Source organism: Chiloscyllium plagiosum, chromosome 7, assembly GCF_004010195.1.
Source record: "Chiloscyllium plagiosum isolate BGI_BamShark_2017 chromosome 7, ASM401019v2, whole genome shotgun sequence".
In the NCBI taxonomy this organism is placed as follows: domain Eukaryota; kingdom Metazoa; phylum Chordata; class Chondrichthyes; order Orectolobiformes; family Hemiscylliidae; genus Chiloscyllium; species Chiloscyllium plagiosum.
In genome coordinates this window covers 34,685,387-34,701,558 of record NC_057716.1, presented here as the reverse complement: position 1 = coordinate 34,701,558, position 16,172 = coordinate 34,685,387, and the positions used below count along the sequence as shown (strand labels likewise).

The following is a 16,172-nucleotide window of genomic DNA, read 5'->3' as shown; positions in this document are numbered from 1 at the left end:
GCACAGCATTTCAACTCCTCCTCCCACTCCACCGAGGATATGCAGGTCATTGGACTCATCCACCGCCAAACCACAACAACCCGACGGTCGGAGGAGGAGCGTCTTATCTTCCGACTGGGAACCCTCCCACCGCGGGGGATGAACTTGGACTTCACCAGTTTCTTCCTCCCCCCCCCCCCCCCCTTGTCTCCGCCGGCTCCCCCCCGCCCCGCACCGCCTTCCTGTCCTGCAGTCTTCTTCTTGTCCTCTCCGCCTCCATCCTACTCCGACCTATCACCCTCATCTTGACCTCTTTCCACCTATCACATTTCCAACGCCCCTCCTCCAAGTCCCTCCTCCCTACCTTTTATCTTCTCCTGCTGAACACTCTCTGCTCATTCCTGAAGAAGGGCCTGTGCCCGAAACGTCGAATCTCCTGTTCCCTGGATGCTGCCTGACCTGCTGTGCTGTTCCAGCAATAAAGTTTCAACTCCAAACACTTCAATCATGTCACATAGCGACTTATTTGCATCACTTTTCAATTTGCCATCAATAATGTAATCATTTCTACATTAGAGCATTAAAACAGACTTGGTGACTGTGCCCAGAACATTTTTTCTCAGTGAGGCACTTCACACCTTTGGGCTGAATGCATTCGATTCAGATTTCCACTGCTGGAAAGACAACGCAGAATAAAATTACAAGAATTTCCTTGCATTGACCAATTCTGTAAACGACAGGGGAAAAACTTATTTTGACAATGCTACAAAATCTTCCTCACCAACATTCAAAGATTTGCACCAAGAATGGAGTAGCTGCTCCACAATGGAGTCAAGGAATAGCCTTACATAATCCTACTGATCATCATATTTTAAAGCATATGTCAAATTCTTCCATCAATCATTTGTATAACAGGCCGACTAGAGATGGTGGCACTTTCAGACAGGAGAGGCCCCAGTGATTCTTAGAATCATACAGAGTCAGAGCTTTACAGCTGGAAACAGGCCCTTCGGCCCAGCGTCCATGCTGCCCAGTTTTGACAATTAAACTAGCCCCATTTGTCTGTGTTTGGCCCATACCCCCCTCCATATTGATCCCATCCAGATACCTGTCCAAATGTTTCTTAAATGACAAAATTGCACTCGTCTCCACCATCACCTCTGGTAGACCATTCCAGACACACACCACCCTGTGTGAAAAATTGCTTAACTGTAACCTCTGCTCAGGTCAAACATGGACAAGAGAAACCCTGCATTGCATCAATTACTGCCCTCCTTCAGTTGTGAAATCAGTACTCCTCCAAACGCAACTTGGAAGATGCACTGGAGGCAGCATGGGCAGAGGATGTACTTTGGGCGAGTCTTCAATGTGCATCAACAATAGTGACTTTACTGGGCCTACAGCACACTTTAAGGGAAGCAAGAGCGAAAAACCTATTTTGTCTTTCTGTCACTAATCTATATGCTGCTCATCCATGACAGTATTGCCAAGAGTAACCACCCCACAACTCCTGCGGGGACATAGTCCCATCTTCACACTAAAGGATACCCTCCAACATGCTTAATAGGATAGATTCAGAACAGACATAGCAACGTCAATAAAACAAAAACACTGCAAATTCTGACGATCTCAAATGTAAAGAGAAACTGTTGAGAACATCACTCTTGCAATGTTTCCAGCATCATTGATGTTGTTAATCAGATAATGTAATTCATATACATGATACCAAGAAAAAGCTGAAGGTACTGAATACTGCAAAGCTCCAACAACATTTATCGCATTCAAGGACCAGCTGCTCCCCTAACCAAGATGTCTGTACACTCACAATAATGGCATCTAATGAACAATGTAGAAAATGGCTCACTTGTACTCTCCACAAAAGGAGAAAAATCCAATCCAGCCAAGTGTTGGGCTATATTCAATCATCAAAACACTCCAAAAGTGATAGTGGTGTCATTAACTTCATTACCAAGTAGCACATATTCATCAATAACCTGTTTATTTACTCCCAGTTTGTTTTCAGATAGGATTACTTCGTTCAGTATCTCATTATAGCTTAGGTCCAAAAATGGACAAAAATCCAGAGACAAGGTGAAAATTTGCACCCTTATATCAAAACAGCATTTGAAAAAATATGGCATCAACCAAAAGTTAAAATCAATAGGAACCGGGGAAATCTCTCTGCCAGTTGCAGTCATATCAAACATAGAGAACATTTATAACTGTCAGAGGTCAATCATCCCAGCAAGAGTTCCTTAAGAAACTGGTCCGACCTCTACCACCTTATGCTGCTTCAGTGACATTATTCTCTATTCCGTCATGAGGTCAGGAGTAGTAATGTGACTGTACCAAGTTTAAAACCATTCACAACTCTTCACTACTGCACGCAGCAAGATCTGGGTAACAGTCACGCCTGGTTCAATAAATGGCAAGTAACATTTGTGTCATACATACACCATGCAATGACCATCCTCATTGATAGAATCGAACCATCTCTACTAAACAGTCAACAGCATCCACCATCAATATCTGTTGGATCAAAATTCTGGAACTCCTTTCCAAACAGCATCAAGGAGTCATGGACTACACAATTCAGGAAGGTGGTCAAGGGTAACAGAGAACAGAAAACAAATGCAAGTATTATTAATATCATCCATATCCGAGGAAAGCATAAAAAGAAAACTACACCATCAACACTGTTTTCCTGCATCATCCAATTTGACATTAATGACTCGTGCCCCCATTCCACCAAATCACTAATCATTCTAATTCATGATAGGGTTATTATTCTAAGTTTTTACGATTAATTCAAAACATTATTTAAATTACTATCATTGGCGAAAGCAGAGAAAGGATAAGTGATGGATGTATCATTCCAAAAGTGATATGAATGCAAAAGTGTAAATAATGCACTCAATTGGAAACTATATAGTAGCACCCATTTACAACAAATCAGTACCTCCAAAACAGATCAATGCATAGAAGTACTCTTGAGCTGGTGAGAACAGAGATTTTGAATACGAGGATATGAGAAAATGTCTTTATATTTGTACATGACATGGTGCAATAAATTATGTTTGCAAATTTTTGTGAAAAAGACAAGGCCATCGGGGAACAGAAAAGCACAAGGCTGAGAGTAGACTCAAGCAGAATGGAAAATTCAAGTATGTGAATCAAATTGGAGAAAAATCATTGCAAAGTGGCATCATGCTGTAAGGAGAGAGATGATGGGGTGATACCAGAGAAGTATGGGGCTTTAATTCATCAGGCAAACATTTAATTTAATAAATTAATAATTTAAACCATATCATTAATTAGCCTAAAAGCAAAAATGATCAAGTTTATATATCTTACAAAATATGACAAATGAAACTATGTAATCTGACATAAAATCACATTGCGGTCAATTTATCAGATCTAGGATTATATAGTCAAAATTAACTAAAGATTACAAACTTTTGTTACAGTCAAGAATTAACTCCAGTAAATGACAAAATAAAGCAATTGTCAAACAAAAGAGAAAACAGAGGTAGCGCAACTATAAATTTTAATCATAAGATTGATAATAGTTCATGCTTAGTTTAGCAAGAATCTCAGTGATATCAGGCAAAGGTGAGAGTCAGATGGAGTTAGGATGCAAATCAATTGCAATCACATTAAATGGTGGAACAGGTTTAATAACCTATTCCTGTTCTGATGTAACTATGCTTTTCATCATTTATATAAATGATTTGGATGTGAGCATAAGAGGTATAGTTAGTAAGTTTGCAGATGACACCAAAATTGGAGGTGCAGTGGGCAGTGAAGAAAGGCAAATCAGGGCAGGACTTATACATTTAATGGTAAGGTCCGGGGAGTAATGCTGAACAAAGAGACCTTGCAGAGCAGGTTCAAAGTTCCTTGAAAGTGGAGTCGAAGAAACATAGGATAGTGAATGAGGCATTTGGTATGCTTTGTTTCATTGGTCAGGGTGTTGAGCATGGGAATTGGGAGACCATGTTGAAGCTGTACAGGACATTGATTCAGCCACCTTTGTGTGCAATATTGTGTGCAATTCTGACATCCCTCCTATAGGAAAGATGTTGTGAAACTTGAAACGGTTCAGAAAAATTTACCAGGACATTGTCAGGGTTGGAGAGTTTGAGCTATACTGAGAGGCTGAAAATGCTGGGGCTGTTTTCCCTGGAGCATCGGAGACTGAGGGGGCAACCTTGTATAAAGTTTATAAAATCATGAGGGACATGGATTGCCTAAATAGACGTAGTCTTTTCCTTGGGGTGGGGAAGTGCAGCACTGGAGGGCATAAGGTGAGGGGGAAAGATTTAAAAGGGACCTAAGGGGCAACTTTTTCACGTAGAAGGTGGTGCGTATATGGAATGAGCTGCCAAAGGAAGTGGTGTGAGCTAGTACAATTACAACAGTTAAAAGCATCTGGATGGGTATATGAATACATAGGTTTCCAGGGATATGGGCCAAGTGCTTGCAAATTGGGCTGGATTAGTTTAGGATATGTGGTCAGCATGGATGAGTTGGAATGATGGGTCTGTTTCCGTGCTGTACATCTGAATTTGACATGGACCTTCTAATATAATCTTTATTTTACACAATGTGTTGAACAAGCAAGACAAATCTTTGGAGTGCATGTAGACACTAACATTTTAATGGTGAGGCATGCAATGCCACTCTCTCAATGTTACACAGTTGAAACATTTATGGGCCTCACCTTTTTAATAATCTGTGAAGAAATGTATATGTGATGAGGAGGAGAGGTGCTGCATATCTTAGTTGTATAAGATATGGGCACACCTGTGCACAGTAGCTTTGAAATCTTACCTCATTATCCTTAACTTTGGAAAGCAGCTCCTTCAGTAGCTGAATTGTGTCAAGTAGTGACTTTTTCTCTTGTTGCCATTCTTCCATTGTTTTGCTCAAGACAGAGACAGGTTCAGATTCAGGGCAGGCAATAGGCCTTTGTGACAATGCTAACACCCGACAGCCTTCCTCATGTACCGTCTTTAGCAATGCCTGATGGAGAAAGACATGCGACATCAACCTTAATCACGACATCATTTACAACAATGACTGTTGGAAGCAATCTGGAAATGCAGCGTTGTGTCTCATAATAAGTTATTAGATTAAACTATTATTTAAAAGTATTATAATAGAAGACACAATAAAATCCTGAAATACAATACAAGATTACAGAGAAGACCTGAAAGTTCTGGTGAGAAGAATTTTTATCACTGGGAATGTGTATTTTTGAACAATGTAAAAAATGGCATATTACTTTATGATTCTATTTGGATCAGGAAAATTTCAATACTTGTCATGGAGTCAATATCAAGTGTCTAAATAAACTTCTGTTAAGCAAGTTATCCGTTTACACTCAGTCAGCAGAATCACTACAAGCCTTTTCTGCAGGAGTGCATCTATCGTCAAACTTCTGATAGTAGAGATAGGAATTCTTGGCAGTGCTCATTCAACTTGTTACCAAAATGTCATTCTATATATGTCTGAGGTCCAAATTTATCAGACAGAGAGACCTGCAGTCAGATGCTCTAATTTCCCAACAATTGTTTTATATATTGGTCTTAAAAAAGCATTGAATAAAGTATTTTATATGTGAGCAAAGTTGAAGCCTGTGGGATTAAACAGATAGCGATGGCATGGAATCAAAAGAGACAGAAAGCAGAAAGTAGTGAATTGCTGTTTTACAGACATGATAAAGGTACACAGTGATTTTTCCCAAGTAACTTTCAGCACTGCTCTTTTAAACACATACTAATAGAGCCATCGAATTAAATAGCACCAAGACAAACCCTTCTGTCCATCTTGCCCATGCTGACCAGGTATTCTAAACTGATCTAGTCTCATTTGCCAACATTTGGCCCATATCCTTCTCAAAGACTTGCACTTGGGTATAGAAGCCACGTGCAAGTCACAGAATTCACAGATGCTAGAAAGCTCAAGAAATGTAGTAAACAATGAGGAACAAAGAAGGTTATTTTTATCTCCATGGCTAGCTAAGTAACTTTGATTCAACTCAAGATTAACAATCAATTCAATCGATTTCAGGAACCCAGAAATATAGGTAGGCTTAAGGCAGATGAAATTTAACTTTGAACTGATACACTTTAGGAAAAAAACATTTAGAAAAATCAATAAAATGAATACAATTTTGGAGGTGGTACAGCAGTACAGACCAAATGATGACTATTATGTAGAAACAGAAAACAGGACATTATTTCACCTTCAAAGAGTTCTGTAAAAGTTCAGAAAGCTGTTGCGTGTTTAATGGAACCTTTTGTATTTGATATATTTGTTTATAAAACAGAGTATTCTATTGATCAGTACCCAGTTGGAGTACCATACTCCATTCTGGACAATATACCTTAAGAAAACGTAAAGGCTTTAGAGATGGTATAGAGGAGATTAATTGCAATGAAACCATAGTAATCAGGGATTACGGTTAGATACCGTAATGGGATTGTTCTGCTTAAACACAGGTTAAGGGATGGTTAAACTCTCAAAACCATTAAAGATTTTAAACAGAGTCAACAAGAAGAAACTGTTCACATTGGAATAAGGGTAACCAGAAAAAGACAGATGTGAGCTCTCTGGAAGAACCAGACAGGATTGGAAATTTTTTTTGAAAATGTAGCGATTTGCTATGATCCAAGGTGCTTGATCGAAAAAGTGATGAAAGCAAATTCAACAACATGATAACTAGATGAAGAGGAAAAACAATTGCATTTTTAATCGGGAACAGAATGTACACAAGTACAGTGGGCCAAATGGCCCCTTTCAGTGTTGTGATGATTCCTGCCAAAACACTGGGTGCTGAAATGTAGTCAGAACACATCTGCTGGGTCTACTCAATGTAAAGTTTGCAAATCCCAGAATTTGATTACTGGCAAGTACTTCGGAAATCCCAGGGGTTTTCTTCTAGATTTTGGAAGCAGAACAATTTTTATAACTAATTCACCACCCTCAAAAACTAAAAAACAATAAAAAGTTGAGAAATAGATTTTTACAAATCTTGAATTTTTAAGTACTTTTAATAATTGTTTATAACCTGTGATAGTTTCATGCGGAGTGAGATTTTTCATTCAGAGTACCTGAAGCTATCAGCAACATTCCAAAAGGGCAAAGCAAATGGAAATGTTCTTTTTTTTTAAGATGACTGATTAAGAGGAGGAGAAAAATTTCCTGCATTAGGTGAGCAGTGTTCACTATCAACAAAGTACCAAAAATCCAGTCAGAGCTACCTTGGTATGATTAAAAAAAAACAAAATTACACTACTAAAAGTAATTTTAAGGGGTTTCACTATTAGTTTATAATAAATCCTCGATGTCACCAGATCGCCATACCTTCAGCACTTGCAATCTTACAGTTATAAAGTAAAATTAAACAAACCTGTAGCTGTTGGGATGGCATTTCCTCCTCATACACTTTGTGCTCCCTCTGTTGACCATCCACGTCAACCAATGCAATTCCTCGATGTCGTAGATACTCCACAAAACTACTGTCAAGTCGTTCAGTTATTTCAAGCTCTTGATTTAGCTTTGCACCCAGATCCAAACTTGTATCTGCGAAAGGAAATTTGAGACAGATACTATTTTTCCATTCTTCCTAATAAAACTGCAATCTTATTCATTTTCTGGTAGACCCATTTCTTATGAGATATTGAAAGGACACTTGCCATTAAATAACTAAAATAGTTGATCGCAGACAATTTAAAGTTTAAAAAAAAACAGCTTGGAATCCAAGACAATTCATCCAAAACCTTAGGTTACAACAGAATTCTGTTCTTTTTATCCAATGATGAAACCAACTGCCACTGCACGGACATGATGGATGAGCAATCCATTCACATCTAATTCTCAACTTCAAAAATCACACAAAATCAGGCATTAAAAGTATCCCAGAATAGGTTCATCTGCATCATAAGCAGCCCACTGTAGTCTTTAACATTCCTAGTCCTACAGAGTTAGAGGAAAAAACAGCTCAAAGGATTGAACTTTAATAGTATGTCTGTAGGGTGCTGAAATATTCATAACATGTTAAAGACATCTGCTTATTTAAATAGGATAAAATTGACCCTCTTCTTGAATGAAAACCCTTTAGACACTGGAGGCAGGGAAAGAATATAGCTAGTGAAGACCCTGTTTACATTCAGTCCTCTGTTTCCAATTGAAGGTCAGTCTTGTATATGGTGAACAAATATGCTCTTATTCATTCAGATTAACAACTGCTTCCAGTATAACATATGAAATGTTGATGAGAGTGGGCAAACTGTTTCATTTTGTTTCCTTGGCACACTTACTGCTGCCACAGCCTTCACTTATCCAGTCAGGGATTGACATTGTTGATGCTCTACCTTCCTGCAAGGCTGACAGTGTTACTTTTACTTTGGCATCATTTTGTACCTGTGGCAAAAAAAAACAACCATGAAGAATGTCTCTCTTCTATCTTCAACAATGTGACTTTCAATTCATCCTAGTTTAAAAACATGAAAGACAATTTCTGACAATAGCTGAGGCACTAAGCAGGAGAAGAACCAGAACACACATTTGACTCAAAGGAGATCCAACTCATTCAACAACATTATAGGAATTATAGTCTCTCTCAGATGGGCTGGTTCCAGAATCTCAAACACAGCGATTTAGTCTTCACACTTATTAGCTCTGACCTATGTGATTTGATATTTCTGTTCAGCAGGTGATAACAATACATTTGAATCAAAAATTATTTTCTAATTTCCATTACTTTTCCTAGCTGATTGAGGATGCGCTGCAGATTAAAATGCTTAAAAAGGAATGTATTAAAAAGGAATAAATTAAAAACAAAATTTGAAATTAAGATGAAGGGCAGATACTCAAATCAAACCAAGGTGTGAAGAGGAAATAAAAATGTTGGCCAGCATCATGAGAAAGATGAACCAACTGGAGTTCTACAATTCTATATTGATTGAGTCATCACAGTTCAAATATCAGTGAAGTCGAATAATGTTTTAAAATTGACTTTTTGCCTTTCTCACCTTCTCTGCATCAGAGGATTCTGAGAGAGTGTGTTCATACTCAGATGGCACTGGAGAATTCCCAGACAGTTTGTCTTTATTAATGTTTTGGTCCTCTCCATCTATATCCTTCTCAAATCCAAGTGATCTGCTATGTATTGTCTCTGTACTGTGAACACCACTGATTTCAGAAATCCTGCTCGAGTGCAGTCCATTCAACCATTCCAGACTTTCCTCATACTTTCTCATCACTTCTGGAGAACTCAACAAACTCTCATCAATAGCTTGATTATAGAGACATGACTGATATCCATCTTGAACAACATTCTGTGAAGATTCTTTGTAATCTGAAGAATTGACTTGTGGCTTATCTACTTCCAAGTTGGACAGTCGCAGCAATTCAAGGGCTTGCTGTCGACATTTTTCAGTTAAGTCTTCTACTTCCTTCGCCCGGTTAGCTAGTTCCTCCTCTTGCTGCAAAAGGGCTTCTTGAAGTTGATTCACCTGTGTTTTCAGGTTACGTGTGTGGATCTCCAAGTCAGCAATTGTCTGATCTTTTTCCTTCAAAGAAAGTGACAGAGGCAAACATTGCAATCAGTCATTTAGAAAAGACAAGAATTCAAAACTGCAGATGTGTCCTGCTTCAGAACAAACCAAACTTTTGTACTGCAATACTGAACTAGACTCTAGAGGTTGCCAGTGAGCCATCTCAATGTTCGAATGATATCTAACTTGGTTAGAGACAAAAAAAAACTGCTGATGCTGAAATCCAAAATAGAAGAACACAGCAAGCCAGGCAGCATCAGGAGGTGAAGAAGTCGACGTTTCAGATGTAATCCTTCTTCAGGACTGGGGTGGCAGGGGTGTGTGTGTGTGGAGGCAGTGCAAGTGGGAGATTGGAGGTGTTGTTCCTCCAATTTGCACTGTGGTTTGTTCGGGCAATGGAGGAGGCCAAGGATGGTCATGTCGGAAAGGGAGTGGTTGGGGGAATTGAAATGGATGGTGACTGGGAGGTCCGGTTGGTCTATGCAGGCCTGGCTGTGATACTTGGTGAACTGCTCCCACCAAACTCAACTTGTCCTACTTCAACGCAATTCCCTTCCCCTTACTTCAGGCACTTCCCACCTACATCAGCAATACCAACCACACCCTCCACCTCTTCAGCAACTTCTAGTTCCCCAGCCCACTGTGCTTCATCTTCAATATGGACGTGCAGTCCTTATACATGTCCATATACCACAAGGATGGCCTCCAGGCGCTGTGTTTCTTTCTCTCCAACAGACCCATCCAGTCTCCCCCTCCACCAATACCCTCTGCACCGCCAAACTGGTCCTCACCCTCAATAACTTTGCTTTTAACTCTTTCCATTTCCTCTAAATCAAGGGGATGGCCATGGGCACGTGGATGGGCCCCAGCTATGCCTGCTTCTTTGTTGATATATCGATCAAAGCTGAAAATGTGTTGCTGGAAAAGCGCAGCAGGTCAGGCAGCATCCAAGGAGCAGGAGAATCGACGTTTCGGGCATAAGCCCTTCTTCGGGCTCATGCCCGAAACGTCGATTCTCCTGCTCCTTGGATGCTGCCTGACCTGCTGCGCTTTTCCAGCAACACATTTTCAGCTCTGATCTCCAGCATCTGCAGTCCTCACTTTCTCCTCTGATATATTGATCAAGCCCTCTTCAGTGCCTACAGAGGCACTATGCCCCAACTCTTCCATCGTTACTTTGATGACTGCATTAGTGCAGCGTCCTGCACCCAGGCTAAACTTGAGTAGTTCATCGACTTTGCCTCGCCTTCAAATTCACTTGGTCCATCTTGGATACCTAGCTCCCCTTTCTTGACCTCATCATTTCCAATGTCGGTGACAGTCTCCAGACCCCCACAACTACCTGGACTATACCTTCTCCCACCCAGTATCCTGCAAGAACTCCATCCCATTCTCCCAATTCCTCCGCCTCTGCCGCATCTGCTCGGACAAGGAGACATTCCATTTGCAAGCATCCTAGATGTCCACCTATTTTGAACAACATGCTTTTCCCCCCCTCTGTCATTCAGACAGCCCTCTACCTCACCACCTACATTCCCTGTAGATGGCCCTCTCCCAACTCAATAAAGACAGAGTCCCCCTTTGTCCTCACCTACCACTCCACCAGTCCCTGCATCCAATGCATCATCCTCAAACACTTCCGCCAACTCCAACTAGACCCCACCACCGAAAACATCTTCCCCTCTACACCCCTCTCTGCATTCCGCAAGCACCATTCCCTTCAACAGTCCTTGGTTTGCGCCACTCTCCCCACCAAACCACCCAAACCTCTAAGTACCTTCTCCTGCAATCGGGAAAGATGCAAAACGTGCCAATGTACCATCCCCTCACCTGCATCCAGGGCCCCAAATAGTCCCTCCAGTGAGACAGAGGTTAACCTGCCTCTTTTCCAACCTAGTTTACTGCATCAGGTGCTCCCTATGTGGTCTTCTCTATATTGGGGAGACCGAATGTAAACTTAGGGAACAGTTCACCAAGCATCGCAACTGGGCCTGCAGGGGCTGACTGGACCTCACAGTCACTGCCCATTTCAATTCCCCCAACCACTCCCTTTCCGACATGACAATCCTTGGCCTCCTCCACTGCCAAAACGAACCACAGCACAAATATGAGGAACACCTCATCTTCTGCTTGGGCAGCGTAAAGCCTGGAGGATTCACCATGGAGTTCTCAAATTTCAAATAATCTCTCTACCCATTCCCCGATTCCCTCCCCATCCCTTCCACTACTCCCTGCCACCAACCAGATTTATTCCTCCCATTCACCAACCAGGTCGTACCCTCCACCCGTCTTCACCTATACCCACATCACCACCTGGCCTCCACCACCCCCTTTATCTGCAGCTTCTCCAACACCCAGCCCCCACTCCTGAAAGAACGGTTATACCTGAGAAGTCAACTTCTCCACCTCCTAATGCTGCCTGGTTTGCTGTGTTCTTCCAGCCTCCTGCCTGTCTATTAATGATATCTAGCAGTATATTGCTGACAGATGTTTTGCACAGTAAAATTTACACTTAGAAACAGAAACAAAAATAATGCTGGAATCTGAAGTACTAATTAAATGCTAGAATATGCAAAATGTTTAATAACAAGATGTAACTTGCTCAAAGCTTGGCACTTTTTTTTCCCCAAGATTGATTGGAAATGGATGTAAGTTCTCAAATTGTAACAGTTTCAGCAAGTGGGGCCATGTGAAGCCCAAAGGTGGCTCCTGGAAAGGCAGGTGGGTGAGCGGGTCTGTCGAAGTGTTACAACAGAGAACACACAGAAGGTGGTCACTCATCAAGGGCAACTAAACATCTAGAAGAAAGTTGGCTACAGATCTGTACCAAAATATATCATGGATATCTCTTGGGTAAGGTTAGAATCATAGTGCCATATAGAACTGAAGCAGATCTTCAGTCCATTGCATCTGTATCACCAAACATACATGACTAACTATACTAGTCTCATTTTCCCATACCAGACGCACAACCTTGAATGTTATGACACTTGAAGTGTTCATAGAAGTTCCTTGAAAGTAGAGTTGCAGATACATGGGATAGTGAAGACGACGTTTGGTATGGTTTATTTATTGGACAGACCATTGAGTAAAGGAGTTTGGAGGTCATGTTGCAGCTATACAGGGTGAGGATGTCACCTAGACAGGGGGCGAAACGTCTGCAACACAAATTCCCAGCTCGGCAAACAGAACCACAACAACGAGCACCCGAGCTACAAATCTTCTCACAAACTTTGAAGCTGGATACGCTGGGGGTGTTTTCCCTGGAGCGTTGGAGGCTGAGGGGTTACCTTACAGAGGTTTATAAAATCATGAGGGGCATGGATAGGATAAATAGACAAGGTCCTTTTTTCCCCAGGGTGGGAGAGTCTAGAACTCAAGGGCATAGGTTTAGGGTGAGAGGGGAACGATATAAAAGGGACCTCTACCACTCTCTCAAAGTCCATGTGACTTTCACCTTTAAAAGTTTGCCCCCTTGTTAGTGACCCTTCAACAGCTGCTTTCTGTCCACCCTATCCATATCCCCCAAACTTATACACTTCAAGTTCCCCGCGCCCATCCTTCTTTGCTCCAAAGAAAACAATTTAATCTTATTCAGCCTCTCTGCATAACTAAAATGTTCCAATCCAGACTCTCCTCTCAACCCCTCAAGTGCAATCATATCCTTCCTATAGTCTGGTGACCAGGACTGCACACAGCGTTCCAGCTATGACCTAACCACATCTCAGTACAGTGCAACATAATCTTCCTGCTTTTATAATTTATGCCTCAATTGTTAAGGCATGCACTGCACACAAATAGCCTTGTACCACCACCCTGTGTTTCCTGTGGCTAAACCACTTTTCGATCTACCACTTCTGAAGGCGGGTCACTGGTTTTGAAATGTTTAATCTGCTTTCTCTTCACAGGTGCTGCCAGACCTGATTTCTCCACCAATATCTGTTTTTATGTAGCCTGTTCACCTGTCCTACCACTTTCAGGGATCACCCTAGATCCTTCTGTTCCTCTGAACTTCCAAGTGTCCTGCCTCGTCTTGTGCATCAACTCACACTTGGGGTTAAATTCCATCTGCTCCTGATCTTACCAATCTGTTTATATCCGCTTGTAACTTAAGACCTTCTTGCCAATGTTAACAACTCAGCCAATTATTGTATCTTCTGCAAACTTGTTTATTATTTCCTCTAACCCTCACATTCTCATTTGCAACGTTTGTGAATATCACAAGCAATAAGGGCTCCAGGACTGATCCCTGTGGCACAAACACGGCCACCACCACACTGTCTCCTGCCATTAAACCAATTGTAGAGTCATAGAGCTATACAGCACAGATACAGACCCTTCAGTCCAACTCATCCACGCTAACCAGATCTTGTCCCATTTGCCAGCATTTGGTTCAAACCCATCTAAACTCTTCCTATTCATGTACCCATCCAGATGTCTTTTAAAATGTTGCAATTGCACCTGCCTCAACCACTTTGTCTGGCAGCTCATCCCATACATGTACCACACTCTGCGAGAAAAATCTGCCCCTCAGGTCTCTGTTAAATCTTTTCCTTTTCACCTTAAACCCATGCCTTCCAATTTCAGACTCCCCAACCCTGGGAAAAAGACCTTGGCTACTTACTCTATCCAGGATATGAGTGTCACTGGCTAGGCCAACATTTATCGCCTACCCCTAATTACCCAGAAGGCAGTTAAGAGTCAACCACATTGCTCTGGAGCTGGAGTCACATGTAGGCTAGACCAATTTTCTTGCCTAAAGGCCATTAGTAAACCAGATAGGATTTTCTGACAACTGGCAATACTTCATAGTCATTAGACTCTTAATGCTAGATTTATACTGAAATCATATCTTACCACTTGCTTTGGCAGATGCAAACTTAAAGCATTAACAGGTTTTCCAGATTAATTGTTTAGTGATAACACCACTAGGCCATCATTTTTACATTTTCAGTTTCAGAAATGTTTCAGATATGAAGAAAGATTGGACAGACTGGGGTTCTGTTCTCAGAGCAGGGGAGATTGAAAGGGAACATAGAATCCCTACACTGTAGAAACAGGCCATTTCACCCAAAAGGTCCATACTGACCCTCCGAAGACCACCCAGAGCCATTCGCCTACCCTATTACTCTACATTTTATCCCTGACTAATATACATAACTTACACATCCCTGAACAGTACGGGCAATTTAGCATGGCCAATCCACCTAACCTGCACATCTTTGGACTGTAGAAGGACACCGGAACACCAGGAAGAAACCCACCCAGACACAGGGAGAACGTGCAAACTCCACACAGACAGTTTCCAAAAGCTAGAATTGAACCTGGGTCCCTGGTGCTGAGAGGCAGCAATGCTAACCACTGAACCACCGTACCGCCCTCATGATTACCCCTCATATTTTCATACATCTCACAGATAGGGTAGACAGGAGAAAACATTTCCGCTTCTGGTGGAGTGCTGGAAATCAATGACTAGAGAGCATAGATTTAAGCCAAGGGGCAGAAGGTTTACAGATGTGAGGAAAAAGGTGGTGGGAATGTGGAATTTACTACCTATAATGGTGATAGATGCAGACACCCTCATAAGCATTGCTAAGCCATACAAGGCTGGGGCCAAGTGCTAGAATAGTTAGGCGATTATTTTTGACTGACATGGATGCAATAGCTGAAGTGCCTTTTCTTTGGCTCTAGATCTTTATGACTTGCCATTTCGTGATCAGACAAACTGTTTGACTTTCTATATAGAGAACCAGATAGAAAAAAATCCATAGAAAGTAAGCTGTTGACAGTGAAATTCCAGATTGAAGGAATAAATAAAAATGATTTATGACATTGGTGGTAGATGGGCAGGTGAGCTAGGTAGGTGGCTGGGAATGAGCATTGTTAGTTGCACAGGGGCCTGAGTGAGGATTGTAAGATGTGGATTTCCCAGGTTTTAAATGGTCTAACATTTCCTCGCTAACTAACCAGGCAAATGGTACAGATATAGCCCAAATCACTCTCTCTAGCTCAAGACTAGAGAGATTTGGGAAGAGCGCCTTATGGCAAATGTCAGCCTATCAGAAGCTTAAATATCCCAGACAATTCTCAAGCTACACCCACATACCTTTATTGGGGGTCCTGAGGCAAATCTTTGTTATAGATCTAAAGTGGTTTAAAACATTACCAAAGTTTCAGAAGGGGCTGAAAGTTTTATCTCTTCCTGAATTTGATTCATCTTAAAGGGCAAACCTATGTCAGAAATTCAAGGAAGTCTTTATGCAGAGAATTGTTCGGATCTGAACTGCATGAATTGATAGGTTAGGAGGCTTAGTTTTAATTGTGAGTAGGCGGAATTTTCAGAACTATGGAGAAAAAACGAGGGAGTTACATCAACCAGATGGCTCTTTCAAAAAGCCAGCGCAGGCACTATGGTTTAAGTGGGGTAAGAGGTAAACTAATAACGGTTTGATAGAATGATACAGAGAGAAGTTTCCCTCTTAAGGAGGGAAGCATAGGTTAAAGCCCTCAATACAGGCACAGGAAATTCAATAGCCAAATCAGAAAAAACTTCTCTAGTCAAATAAAGTTGGAAATCATGTTGTGGAGGGCCGCTGTTGGATGGGGGAGGGGTAGGAGACAAAGGTG

General features: G+C 41.4%; 1 protein-coding gene across 6 annotated transcripts in view; it reads right to left on the bottom strand.

Moving 5' to 3' along the window:
- Positions 1-16,172, bottom strand: part of pcnt (pericentrin) — a 312,968-nt gene that overhangs the window by 80,460 nt on the left and 216,336 nt on the right. For all 6 annotated transcript variants that reach the window (XM_043693410.1, XM_043693412.1, XM_043693413.1 and 3 more), the window contains 4 exons: positions 9,021-9,560; positions 8,307-8,409; positions 7,397-7,569; positions 4,813-5,004 (listed from right to left, as the gene is read on the bottom strand). In XM_043693410.1, coding sequence (XP_043549345.1) covers positions 4,813-5,004; positions 7,397-7,569; positions 8,307-8,409; positions 9,021-9,560 — 1,008 coding nt within the window. The remainder of the gene's footprint in view (positions 1-4,812; positions 5,005-7,396; positions 7,570-8,306; positions 8,410-9,020; positions 9,561-16,172) is intronic.